The sequence below is a fragment of the Aethalodelphis obliquidens genome, unplaced genomic scaffold, assembly GCF_003676395.1.
Source record: "Aethalodelphis obliquidens isolate GAN/ISIS:26980383/991018 unplaced genomic scaffold, ASM367639v1 scaffold32, whole genome shotgun sequence".
Lineage (NCBI taxonomy): Eukaryota > Metazoa > Chordata > Mammalia > Artiodactyla > Delphinidae > Aethalodelphis > Aethalodelphis obliquidens.
In genome coordinates this window covers 14851547-14865149 of record NW_020837976.1, presented here as the reverse complement: position 1 = coordinate 14865149, position 13603 = coordinate 14851547, and the positions used below count along the sequence as shown (strand labels likewise).

At 58.0% G+C, this 13603-nt stretch overlaps 1 protein-coding gene across 50 annotated transcripts in view; it reads left to right on the top strand.

Annotated features, from left to right (window-relative positions):
- Window positions 1-13603, top strand: part of CELF4 (CUGBP Elav-like family member 4) — a 298914-nt gene that overhangs the window by 275077 nt on the left and 10234 nt on the right. For 9 of the 50 annotated variants that reach the window (XM_027127803.1, XM_027127800.1, XM_027127802.1 and 6 more), the window contains exons 9-13: window positions 1050-1115; window positions 2662-2745; window positions 7732-7815; window positions 12376-12454; window positions 12911-13082. In XM_027127803.1, the coding sequence (XP_026983604.1) occupies window positions 1050-1115; window positions 2662-2745; window positions 7732-7815; window positions 12376-12454; window positions 12911-13082 (485 nt within the window). Of the gene's footprint in view, window positions 1-1049; window positions 1116-2661; window positions 2746-7731; window positions 7876-12375; window positions 12455-12910; window positions 13083-13603 lie in introns of all 50 variants that reach the window. The other 41 variants (XR_003437293.1, XR_003437292.1, XR_003437290.1 and 38 more) reach the window with 13 other exon arrangements.

Below are 13603 nucleotides of genomic sequence, written 5' to 3'. Positions count from 1 at the left end.
GGTCTGCAGGCCCCAAAGCCTGGCACTGCCGTTTAGCTTCGCTAGGCCGATAAGCCTGGATGGTTTCCTTTCTGCCTTGCTGTGTTCACCAGCTTGCCTCAAATGTACTGAGGCTGGATCTGTCCCCACCCATCTCCCTGGGCCCCCAAGGCCAGCCCACTCCCACTTCAGTCATCACTGCCCTTGATCACCAAAGGCAGTGCCCACCACTGGTCCATGCTGCAGCCAGGCTTCTGCCCACCACATCTGCAGACACAACAAAGGCAACAGAAGTGAACCAAGAAGTCCAGCTTCTCTGGGCTGCTTGCCAAAGTATCAGCCCAAGGGCCCCCGCGCACTGGGCAGTAGACGTCCCACTCATGAGATCAGGTGTTAGAAGGTCCTTGGTCTTCTTGTTCTTTGGTGTCTGTGGGCACCGTGGGGCAGATCTGTTTGTGTGGTCAGTTCTACTAAGGGCATGCCCAGGAATGAAAGACCTCTGTGCCTCGTGCAAACTCCCTAAGAATTTGGGAGGGGGTCCCTCTGTTTGAGTAGGCATGGGTGGCCCAGGAAGAATGGCAGGATGAGGCCTCCATGCCCTTTCTTTTGCCTAGCTGGGCTCTGCCCCTGAGTCCTGCTAGGGATAAGTGAGGAGGAAACCAGCCTCCTGATAGCCTCTAGCACCCTTGCCTGCTTTCCCACAGCCCTTCTCCAGGGCCAGGTCCCTCAGGTGTCTCCCCACAAGCCCCTCATGGTCAAGCCCTTCTCTGGTGTCTCCTTCCCTGCCCTTCCCAGCCTTCTGCATGAACCACACCTCTCACCCCTGACCCAAGCCAGCGGCAGGCTGCATCCCCCAGCCAGGGGAAACAGCTTTCCACCCTACTAAGGGCCCCAGGCTGAGGAAAGGGGAATCCCCTTTCAGGGTTCCTGCCTCAGATGCCCTGCCCCAGGACAGAGACCACAGTGGCTGGGGAGGCAGTGCAGCTACAGCCTCATCTCCAGGGGTGTGGTGGGAGAGGAGCTGGTTTGGGTAGGCATCGCTGACCTCTGCCCCCTTGGCTCCCCTGCAGCGCAGAGCCCCACCGCCGCGGACCCCCTGCAGCAGGCCTACGCCGGAGTGCAGCAGTATGCAGGTCGTTAGTATCCACGCGTCCCCTCGGTGGTCCCCCGGCTGTATGCACCTCCCCATGCCTGGGCACCAGTGCCCCCTACCCAGCCAGGCCTGGGCCTAGCACTGTGAGGGAGGGGGGAGCAGGGCAGGACTGGCCAGGAGCTGTGGTAGAAGGAGGGAGTGTTATACTGACAGAGACCCCCCCCAACCCCCGCCGGGCTCCCTCCCCCTCTGCAGGTGCCCCTTGGCCTTCAGGCAGAGCTTACCTAACCCTAACCCAACACGGCAGTGGTGGGTGGTCCGAACGTGCGATGAGTTGGTGAGCTAGGCTAAGCTTTAACCTTGCTGTGAAGTGACTCATCTTTGAGGCCAGATTTCCCTCCTCCGTGGTGCTGCCAGGGCTGGCTTGTCCAGGAGCACCAAGCCTCCCAGCAGCACTGGGGTGAGGCCGGAGCTAGGTGTCACTGGCTCAGAAAGCACCGATGCCTGGGTTTGAGGGAAGGGAAGCAGTTTCCATCCCTGCCCCCCACCAGCCATACACAGGCAACAGGAGTGGGGCCCGAGCAAGGAGGACAGGGAACAAGGGAGGATAGGCAGCCAGAGGTAGAAAAGAGGAGGGGCGAGCAGATGGCCTTGGGTCACTGAATGGGAAGGTGATGAGCTACCGTAGGAAGCCCAAGGCCAGCTGTCAGCCACGCTTCTCTCCCTCCCCCAGGCTCGGCAACACACACACACACACACACACACACACACACACACACACACCCACAGTCATCCCCGCCCAGCCAGTGTCCTACTGTCTGGCCTGGTCAGGGTCCCTCCTTGCTGTGTTTAGGAGCCAGCAGTGTCTCCCCTGAGGGTGATGGAGCTTCCTGGCACCATGGGGACCTGGATAAAGCGGGCTTCTCACATCTGGAGTCCAGGGGAAGCTCTCTCCTTCACCTGCTGAGCCCCTTTGGGAGCCAGGCCAGGCGGAGGAGGGGGCTAGCCACTCCTGTCCCACCTCTGACCCTTTCCAGTTGAATATAGAAAGCATCAGATTTGTTCAACTCAGCCCTCTGCCCCTGGGGAACCACCCACTGGCAGGGTCCCAGAGGCCAAGCTCACACCTAGGGGGGCTCCTGTCTCCCACACAGGTGCCATCTGAGCGAGACTGAGGGTATGTGGCCGGAGTCAGTCGTGGCTCAGAGAAGGGGGAACCTTGTGGGTTCCAGGCGGTGTGGGGCGATCCTCTCCAGGGCATTCTGATGTTTTTGATTATCCGTTATTATCCACACGTGGGTTGTCCATTGCAGATTAAACTTGCCTCCCCCATGCACACACCAGCGTGCGCGTGCACACACGTACACACACACACACACCAGCGCACATACACATCTTCTAGTCTTCCCTTTGCCGCTTCTCCTTCATTACTGCTGAAAACTGGCTTTATCTTAAAAATGCATTTTTTCGCTGGTCTGCTTTTACTGCTCAACACTGAAATTTCTCTCTTTCTTCCTGCCTCTCACCCTGTCTCTCTCCGTGTCACTGTCACCGTCTCTTGCTCTTGCCTCTTCTCTTTGGCCCTCCAGCAGCCGCCTACCCTGCTGCCTACGGTCAGATAAGCCAGGCCTTTCCTCAGCCACCTCCAATGATCCCCCAGCAACAGAGAGAAGGTGAGTCTGCCAGCGGGGCTCCTACGCCTCTTCCCCCCTTCTCTCCCCAAAGAGGCTGCTCGCCTGGGCCTTTGGCAGGGGTGTTCCGTTGGCAAGGTGACCACATCTGCATTGTGTTGAGGGTGAGAGGAGCTGCGGGACGGTGAGAGGCAGCGCTCTCCAATCCAAGCGCGGAGGTGCACTGTCACGGGCAGCTCTGTAAACCCAGGTGGAGGGTGGTCAGGAAGGTGGGGTCCCGGAGCAGGCAGGGTCCAAGAATCTCCCCTCCCTCGATGGGCAGCATTTGTCCAGTGGCAAGGAAGGGGAGAAATATGAATGGTCGTGGCTGGGGTGGTGGGCGGGAGTGGGGATACCAGTTCATCAGGGACAGAGGTTGTACTTTCCAGGTAAGAAAGAGAGTCAGCTGGAGCTCCCAGGGCAGGACTCCATGGGCAGGTGAGGGGATGGAGTGCCCCAGTGTAGGCCTAGTGAAAGAAGGGGATCCTGGAAAGCCACATCTGGAGGCCCTGGTGTGAACAGGGCAGCAAGGCCAGTGGGCCTCGGGAGGCTGGAACCTCGTAAAGAATCTGGGTCCTCCCATTCCAGAGTCCGGAGCCCCGCAGGAGCTGGATAACAAATCCACGCCCGGGGATGCAGCGATGCTCACAGAGCTCGGTTTCATGGGGTCCTGTCTCTCTACCCCGTGAAAAGGGTCAGCCTGCCAGTGAGGCCACCACACCTGCCCATGTAGCCCACGTGGCCAGAGGGTTCCAGTGGTTTCCATATCCTGGCTCGTAGCCCCTGCGGCAGACTCTCCCAGACCTGTGGGATGCGGGCTAGTCCTGGAAAGGACCCGGGGGTCTGCTGGTCCAAAGCCCTGTGGTCAGACAGGCCCCGAACAGGCCCCAGAGCCTGGATGGTTGAAAGGCTGGTTTTTGAAGCAAACCCTTCTGGGTCTGACTCCCAGCTCAGCCCCTCGTCTCTCAGCCTTGGTGTCCTCACCTGTAAAGTGATGATCATTCCCTAGAGGGGTGTGAGGATCAGACTAGCTCAAGTCTGCCTTCCAGACTCCAGCAGTCATCTGCGGCTTTCTCACCGTGCCCACAGCCCTCCCCTCACCAGTTTGTCACCCTCTCCAAAGTTGTATGTGAGGCATTATCTTAGTTCACATGCACCAGGCAGCTCCTGAGACCTGTGTCATCACCTCCCTGGGCCCATGAGGATGAAGCTGCAGGAACCCAGAGGGTGCACGGTGAGGCCCCCTGCTCACTCCTGCAGCCATGCTGCAGCTGCTGCAGCTGCTGCAGCTCCAAGTCACGCCTGGGCCCATTGGTGAAGTGTGGCCCATCAGCCTGCCTCTGCCAGATGGTCCCCTCACTGGGCTGTGGCCCTGGAGCCTGCCCTGCCCCCTCCCTCCTCCCCCCATTGATGCCTTCCAGCACCACATCAGTCAGGTCAGGGCCACAAGCAGTGGGTCCAAGAGTCCAGCATTGCCTGTCCCAGGCCCAGAGCAGAGAGCTGTGCCCAATGGCCCTTACTGCTCTGTCACCCCACTGGCTTCAGGCTGACCTGCCCTCACCTCGTAGTCAGTGCCCTGTATCACTCTGGCCTGTGGCTCAGAGGTCTCTAAACCCTGCTACACACACACACACACACACACACACACACACAGCTGCAGGTCATTGCTGGTCTGACCAACACATATGACAGCCCCTACCACTGGCCTTAAACACAGTCCCCACCATCTGCTTCCTGCCCCACCCCCTACCTCATACTTTGTACCAACCCATGAGTCTAGCTCTGAACTCTTTCACATACCTTCTCTCCATCTCCAAGCAGCTTCAGCTACCCCCACCCCTGTGCCCTGCTCTCTAGAGCTGACCCTGTGTGTCCAGTCCCCACTCCAGCCTCCCATCGGGCGGGAGGATCTCCCACTGTTGTCTCCATCCTCCCTGACTTCGGTGCGCTGTGCGAGCAGGCCATGGGAAGCAGTGAGATGTGAACCTAGATCCCTATAGAAGCGCGCTGCATATAAGGGCGAGCTCATGGTGCTGGAAGTGGGGTCCTCGGGGAAATCTGTGGGGTCCTGAAGGATGAGGACTCCCCTCCAGCATGTAGAGATGGGGAGATGGGCATTTGAGGCTGGGAGAACAGCAGGAGCAAAGGCATGGGTGCTGCAAAGTCTGCGGTGAGCCTGGAAATGGGGTGGAGACAGGCTGAGAGTGGGTTGGAGCCAGACCAAAGCCATGTGCAGCATCGCATGAGGCACGAACAAGAAGGCTGTGTTCCTCCAGCCGTGCCAGTAGTTAGCCTCTTTTCACCGTGGTCACCTCCCCTTGTGTCATGCCATTGAAATACCAGGACACACTGGTTGCCGGGCAGGACCCTCCTTCCAGCTCCCTTGTCTTTGAGCTGAGCCTGAAAACAGATTCCTGAAGGCCCTGAGGCTGTCTGACCACAGATCAGCCCAGGTTCCTGTGCCAGGGGCTGCAGTGTGGTCCAGGGCAGTCACTTTCTGTCTCTGGAGCTTCATTTCACCATTTGTCAGGAGTCTGGTTTGGACCAGATTGATCTCCAAAGTCCTGCAGTTATGCCATCTGGGTGCTCTGTAATCTGGGAATTCAGGTTCCGGGGTAGCCCCAGTAGGACAGTGTGTAGGCTCACTGTGGAGGGGTGAGGGGCAGGGGGCTGGGAGTCCCTGTGGGGCTCAGCCGCACACCATGCTGATGGGACTGAGCCTAGAGGTTCTACGCTCGAAGGCTCCTTGTGTCTTTAAGGAGAACAGAAATAACGTCCACACAAAGCAGCTTGCAGAACTTGAACTTGTAGGGAGGGCCCCAAGTTCAAGGCGGGTGTCAGCGTAGGTTGGAGGGGTGGGGGAAGTCTGGAAGAGTTGGGATGGGAGAGGAAGGGAGGCTCGTGCTGGGGGAGGGGAGTAGGAGGACGGGGGGGGGAAGGCAAATGCCCCTGCCCCTAGAGAGCACCCCCTTCTGGCTGGAGAGAAAGCTTCCCAGACCTACCTGAGAAAGAGCCTCAGACTACAGAATATGGGCTCTGGACTCAGGGAGCCCCAGGAAGGGAGACAGTGTGGGGAGGATCTGGGTGCGACCCTGGAGGAGGTGTGGATTAGATGAGGCCTTCAAGCTGGTTCCTGCTGCAAGGGGACTCACATCTAGCTGGGGACACATTCACACAGTGTGAACCAGTGAGAACCTGCCATGGTTGGAGGGGAGGGGGTGGGGGCAGGGCCACCAGAGCTTGTGGAATCCGGCCCTGGGACCCCTGGCAGTGGGTGAAAGAGCTCGCTTGTGCCGGTTCTGAAAGCGCCGTCAGCTGGCAGAGCCAGCAGTCCAGGGAGGGGAAGCCGGAGGCCGGGGATGGGCAGATGGTGCAGGACAGGGACCGGGGCCGAGGAGGTCATTGGTTCAGAGGGAGGCTTTGGTGGTCAGAGGACTCTTAGCTATCAGCTGTGAACCTCAAGGGGGTGCAGATAGATGGAGGAAGTTAGGAGAGCGGGAGGGGAAAGGAGAGGAAGAAAAGGGCAGAGAGATTCCAGAGCTGATGATTTGCTCCAGAACCAGGTGATCTGGCAGCCTCACGCGTCCCAGAGAACCAGGGTGCTGGCTGTGAAAGCCACACAGCAGCCCACATCGGTGCCTTACAGTCTTCACTCTTAAGCTCCTGCCTAGTTTCTACCAGCCTCTGATCAGCACCTCGTTCTTATCCAACTCTTAGCAAGTGCAGCTGTTTCCTCTGCATGTCCTCCATAGGCTGGAAACAAACATTGGAATGTCCACACTTTAGAAGGTTAAGTTATCTGTGGCATGCTCTATTTTAGATGGCAGGAAAAAGACGAAGGAGTTTGGAGAGATTTCCCATTCAGAGTTAAAACTGAGCATTTTGGTCATTTAAAAAGAAACATGTGAATCTTCAGCTATCTGCAAATTTCAGAAATCCAAAGACCTCAGCGGGGTTCAGGGTTTCTGGGGCACTGAGATGAATGATAGGTAGGTAGAGAGAGAGGAGGGCACAGACTATGGAGGCAGACAGCCTGGGTCTGGGTTCATATCCTGGCTCCATTGCCTACTAGCTATGTGACTTGGCAGGTGACTTAACCTCTCTGGCCTCAGTTTTCTCTTCTGTGAAGTGAGAATGACAACAGCCTCAGGGCTGCTGTAAGGATTAAGTGAATTAACATCCACGTGAAGTGTGTAGAGCAGCCTGGCATGTAATTCGTGCTACAGAAGTGGCAGGGCTGTTACTGCTGTAATGAAACGGGAAGACTTACACCATAAGGCTCGTGGTACCCTGGCTTGTGGGTATCCCATCACGGAGCCTTGCAGTGAAGCCCCTTCTGCTCACCTAGCTTGCTGGAGGAGGTGGGGTCAATCTTGGTTTCCACCTCCAAGATCAGGGCTGACTTTAAGGTTCGGGGTAGCAGAGGGTAGGGCCGTTGGGGACCAGATGGGAAGCAGGGGCTGCTGGCCACGAGGAGGATGGGGATTCCAGGCCCCAGAGTCCTGCCTCTGGGGGCTGAAGCGAGGCTTCCAGAGGCCCCAGCACCACAGGCATGGCTGCCCCCAGGGCAGCTCCCTCTGACATCCCCTGAGCAGGGTTCCAGCAGGTCTCCCTACCCCTGCCTCTTCTCAGCATCTCCCCTCCATGACTGATCAGGCCTTGGCACGTTCACCCCATTCACTGGTTGACTCCACCCCTGGAGCCCTAGAGTTGCAAGGCACCCTGTTATGGACCCATTTTTCAGAAAAGGTCACTGAGGCGCAGAGAAGTTCCGTGACTTGCCCAAGGGCAGAGCGGAGACCAGAGTTCAGACCCGGGGCTCAGCAGCCCCCCTCTTTCCGTGGCCACTTTTGGATCTTGAATGAGACTCCCCCTCCTAACCTCGCCCCCACCCCTCCCTGCTGCCGCTGCCTAACTCGCTCACCTCTCCTCTGTCTCTCTCTTCCCCCACCCCGCCATCCCTCCTCCCCCGCCCCCCCCTCACCGCAGGGCCCGAGGGCTGTAACCTGTTCATCTACCATCTGCCCCAGGAGTTTGGGGACGCTGAGCTGATGCAGATGTTCCTCCCTTTCGGTAATGTCATCTCCTCGAAAGTGTTTGTGGATCGGGCGACTAACCAAAGTAAATGCTTTGGTGGGTAAAGATAACAAACCAGCTTCACCTAGGACAGGGTGGTGCTCGCACCAATTTACCGGTGTCCAACTGCTTTTAACCTGCTCCTTCACATCGGCCCCACTCCCAAGTGCTCCCTGTGCCCAGCCTCCAGCCTCCACCTCTCACCCCTCTTCTCTCTTCTGTTCTTTTGGCTTCTTGGCTTTCTCTGCCCACCCCCCCACCCCATCCAGCCCCCCTACCCCCTGTCCCAGTCCAAGAGATAGTCTCTCCTCCCAGGCAAAAAGTTCCATTCCCACCGACTGAGAAGGGGAAGGGACCCACCTTGGGCAGGGGTGGAAGGGCAGGGAGCAGAGCCTGGCGACACCCATTCTCCCAGCGCCCCTCTCCTCTCAAGGCCACAGTGGCCCCGGGGTGAAAGCCAGGCATGATCCTTGGGGTGGGAGGTCCGCCCAGCCGAGGCCCCTACCCCGCCGGCCCCTTGGCCTCCTCTGTCCATCTCTCTGTCCTGCCCCTGACCCCGTTCTCTGTCTACCCTGCTCTTTGCTCCCCTCCTGCCATCCAATGAACCCTCCTCCCCCTACCCACCCCCTCAGGCCACGAGAGCCAAATTGTTGAGGAATCAGGAAGAGGAAACTGGTTCCTGCCCTCAGGAAGCCTCAGGTCTGAGCTTAGATGAAAATCACATCTATTCAACAGCAGTGAAATCAGCGAGGCACCAAGTAATGGAGGAAGGAGAAAGGCAGGTGGATGCAAACAGACAAAAAGGAAGGGGAGGAAATTCCAGGCAGGGGGAATGGAATGGATGAGGGCATGGGGGCTGGGATGAGAAGAGTCAAAGGTCAGTGAACGAGGAAGCAGGAGGCTTTGGGGAGAAAGGAGGGTTCAGGGGAGACCAGCTGTGAGGGTGGGCCTGTGCTGGGGAGGGTTTCAACCATTCAGGTGAAGATGCTTCAGGTGGTGTGATAGGTAGTGGAAGATGGTGGGAGTAACAGGATGAAGTACTTCTGGTAAATTCTCCTGGGCAGGGTGTTAGATAGGAGACGAAGGACTTGGGAGGATCTAGGAGTATGGTTATCATATAAAACACAGGATGCCCGGTTAAATCAGAACTTTGGATAAACAATGGATACATTTTTAGCATACGTATATCCCAAATATTACGTGTAATATGTCCCATGCAATATTGGGGATATACTTATACTAAAAAAGTAATTCATTGTTTATCTGAAATTCCAATTCATCTGGACATCCTGAGTTTCAGTTTGCTTCCAACCTCCTGGAAACCCACCTCATCCCCCCACCTCTCCTCTCCACTCCTCCTTAGCCCCTCTCCCACCTCTTCTGCCTCCATGGGAGCTTCTTTCTGGGGCCAGACCCACTCATGATTCCCCAAGGATTGAGGAGTCCAGTCCCCAGAGCTGAGTCAGCCAGAGGCTCAGAATCTCCAGGCTGACCCCCAGATTCTGGGGCTGTGAGGACAGAATAGGATCCTGCTTTGGCCAGGGAACCTGGGTCCCCCCTTGGGTGTGGGGAGGGGGAGAGGGTACAGACATGCAGAAGCACCAGGAAGCACATGTTAAGGAGATTCCAGTTTGGAGACCAGGAGGGGCTTCCAGGACCAGGAGGGGCTTCAGGGTGGAAAGCATGTTCCCCAAGGCAGTCAAGATCTTTTCACATTGTCCTTTCCCCTCTGGCAGCTGCCACTGAAAATCTGTGGCATATCAGTGGCACAGAGTTGCCCCAGCAGCTCATTTCTCTGGGGGATGGGAAAACAAGGCAAAAGGAAAAGACCAGGTTGCACCCCTCCACTGTTTGACTGGTGTTTCTTCTGACGAATTACATTATGTATGTAAAAACGACAAACTGGAGATCAGCTGCCTTTGCTCTCTAAGTAAGCCTCAGATGTTCCATAAATCAGAAGAAAACTGTGAAGAGCCCAGAACATGCTGGGCCCCGGGGCTGGAGTGCGTTTGACTCCCTGGAGTCAGCCCCGGACTACCCTTGCCATTAGCTCCTTCAAGTCCTCCAGCAAAGGCTTTCGCCCTGCTGCTTCTGGGAGTCCACGCCCACCTACCTCTACTCTGGCTCTTTCCTCTCTTCCTGAACAAACGGCTAGCGCTGAACATCCACTGGCCTTGAAAAAGGACAGGCTCCCGCCAAGCTGGCTGGCCCAGTGGCTCCTCCTTCAGGCTCTTGGGTTCCCTCCCTCGCTCTGGCAGCCGAGCCTGTGCAGCTCTCCCCAGCACGCACTCATGGGCAAGTTTACTCTCTGGGCCTCAGTGTCCTTATTTGTGGAATGGGGATTTCAGCAGTCAGCTCTCAGCAGTGCTGTGAAGGTCATACGAGATGGTGCATGTGAGGGACCTGGCCAGAGCGGACCCTCAGGAGGTGCTAGGGTCCCCTTTATTCCCCAAAGGAAGGGCCATTTTTCTGCACACGTGGTCCTCTGTTTAAGTGAACTCCTTAAAGGCCCCGCGTGCTCTTTATAAGCATAAACAGAATCTTTCAGAGGCCGTCGTGAACATATGTGCAGCACAGATGGTTTCTGCATTGGAAGACGGGCTGGAGGGCCACCAGGAGGGCATCCTACCTGCACAGCCTCCCACGGTCTGGAAGGCAGAAACCTCGGGAGTGGGAGGAATGGGGCAGGGGCTTCTGGGAGAAGGGACACAGCCCTGGAAACCGTGAACATGGGAGATGGTGCCTAGAGCCTTGCTGAGGCGGGGCCAGCAGGGGAGATGCTCCTTGCCCTGACTGCTAGCCAGTTAACAAAACTAGTTCAGGAAGAAAAGTTCCTTGAGCCCGGAATCCTTCCCAACCCCCAGGCTTCCAGAAACTCAACCCGAAGGCTGGGCTTCTTCCCTCCTCCAGGACCCTCTCTCTCCCTTTACACCTCCACCCTAGACAGCATCTCCAGCCGTTTTTATCTTTCTCCCATCTCTTCCCCACTTTGCTCGTATTTGTTCTTTTGTGGGGGGAACTGCCACCCACAGTTCGGCTATCTTGTCCCAGGAGGAAGAGAGGCGTTTAGTTTGCCCACCCTCTTTAATCTGGGGGAGAGCAGTATAACAGATGCACCATTCACGCGTTTGAAAACTGCTCTGCTGACAGCTCGATTTAGTCATCAGTCAGAGAAGTTGGTAGGGAAGGGATGGGCCAGGAGGGCATGAGAGGGGGAGGTGGAAAGATGACTCACATTGATTTCCAACTACGGATAATCAGAAATCTCTCCTATGTGTTTTCGCCCATAGATTAATACATAGATGTAGGTTATGTTGCCCTGGGCCCATCTCTGACCAATCTCATCCGAGCTCACATGCTACCACTCTTGGGTACACTCACATGCGTGTACACACACCCCTCCCCCATCTTTGATGGTGCATGGCCTCCAGAGAAAATGCACACAAATGCAGGAAGGAGAAAGAGAAAAGAGGCCGGTGGAGGCGGTGTCTGGGGCGGAGGTAAAAGGGCCACCACACAGGGAGAGTAAGGGAGGGGTCACAGGCAGGCCCAAGGTACCACAGACAATTAACCGAGAAAGCAGCTTTCTACATCAACGGAGTCTGTCCACCTATCCCTTATATATCTAATGGCCGTTTGGAGATGAGCACCCCAAATGAAGTGCATTTGCAGGATTGCCTGGGAACTTCGCCAAGCTTAGTTTCATATATTTTGCAGGATCTAAGCCCATTTTACAGGAGAAAAGGCCTTTAAAGTCAAATAAATTCCAGGAAATACTAGGTTAAACAAAGACGTAAAGAAGAGAGAAATTGGGGTGGTAGAGGGATGTTTTTATTTGTTAATGTGCCATGAACTGTCCCAGAGGGGCCTGGCTGTAAATTTGCTTGACCACCAAAGGCCCTTTCTCAGGGAGCACCTTTTAGGGCCATTTTTGGGAAATGCTGATGTAGTGTAGTCTATAAGGAGATGCATTCGAAGTTCCAAAAGGTGACTTCTAAATCAGCTTTGGGAACCTAATCCATTCCCACCTGGGAACTGCTTGTTTCAGAAGGTGACTGGGAGCCATGGATGGTTCTATATCCTGTCCTGGGATATTGGGAGGAGTGAACACGTGAAAAGCACTTCTGCAGTCTGTAGTACACGGAGAAGGCGCTTAGCTAACTTTCGCTAATAGGATCAATTTGTACTATTATTGTTATACCATTAGTAGTGTTATGAGGGATTCACATCAATGGGTGCGTGCTTAGTCCGGGGCAAGAGCCCCTGCTCCCAGGGTGGAGTTTTACTAAATGAAAAGATGGTGCAGACGGCCCCTGGGAGCGAGGTGGCTGGTTAATGTGAGCCGGTGTGGACTGGCCCCGGGGGCGGTGGCCACCCGGAGCCTGGCTGGGGGCAGCCTCGGCAGGGACGGAGCGGGAGGAGGGGCGGCGGGGACCCTGCCTCTGCCCTGCCCGGCGGCCGGGCGGCACTCGCGAGGGGGGCGGCCGGAATCGGCGGCGGCGAAGTTCGCTCCGTGGCGCCTCCCCTCCCTCCCCTCGCACTCCTCTCTCTCCCCAGGCCGGCACCCCGTGCCCTCCCGCTGCCAGGCCCCCTCCTGTCAGGGAGGACAGTGTCCAATAAACTCCTCCACCCGCAGGTGTGTCCGCCCTCTCCCACCGCAGGCAGGGGCTGAGGTGCCGGGGCCGGCGCGGGTGGGGGGCGGGCGCCTCTCCGAGCCCCGCCGCGCCGCGGGCGCCCCGCCTGGGGGAGAGGGCGTGCGGGACAGCGGCGCCGCCCAGAGCCGAGGTGGAGCCGGGGCGGCCTGGCCCGGGGCCGCGCGGGTCGGGGAGCCGGGAGCCTCGGCAGCGCCCGCCGCCGGAGCGTCCGCAAGCACGCGGGCAGTGTGGGGGGGGCACTAGGCCGGGACGGGGGCGGGGGCCCCGAGGGGGAGGAGCCTTGAGCCCCGCCCCCGCCCGGAGGCGCGGCGGGAGCGGGGAGACACCGCCGCCCGCCCCGCCCCGCCCTCGGCCCCACGGACCTTCTCCGCCCCCGCCCCCTCCCGGCCGGGGCGGCCCCGTGGAAACCCAGGCCCTCGTCCCTCGTGTCTCGCCAGGCTTCGTGAGCTTCGACAACCCGGCCAGCGCGCAGACCGCCATCCAGGCCATGAACGGCTTCCAGATCGGCATGAAGAGGCTCAAGGTGCAGCTGAAGCGGCCCAAAGACGCCAATCGCCCGTACTGAGTGCAGGCGGGAGCGTCCCCCGGGGGAGACCAGGACTCGCACAGGTAACCGGGGTCGGCCGGGGCGCGGGGACGGGGGGTTGGGGAGGTTGATACCGGACGGACCCGCCGCCTCCCCTGGCCTCTGTGGGCCGGACGGAGCCTCGCTGTGCCTTGGACCCGCTGCGCCCGGCTCGACCTGCTCCTCGCCCGGTGCCTAGGGGGCAGGCGCAGAGCTGTGGTCACCCCGTCAGAAATGGGTATGACCATCCCCCTGCCGCAGAGCTAAGAGGAGCAGGAGTGAGGGAACCGGTCTGAGAAGGTCTACACCGGCAATTTTGTTTGCCAGAAAACCCTGGGGTGAGCAGATGGCAAGCTCAGGGCTGGGAGAGTTTGGGGGAGGAGTAGGCCCTGTGGGGAGCTGTAGGCCTGTGCTGGGGCCTTCTCCCAGACTCCCTGGCTCTCCCCTTCCCAGCTCTCTTGCCTGAAGGGCTGGTGGCTTTTAGACACTTGACCCCTTCACCCCTTCAATTCCCTGCAGCTCAGTCTGGAGAGGAGGGACAGGACTTTTCAAAGGGAACTTTACC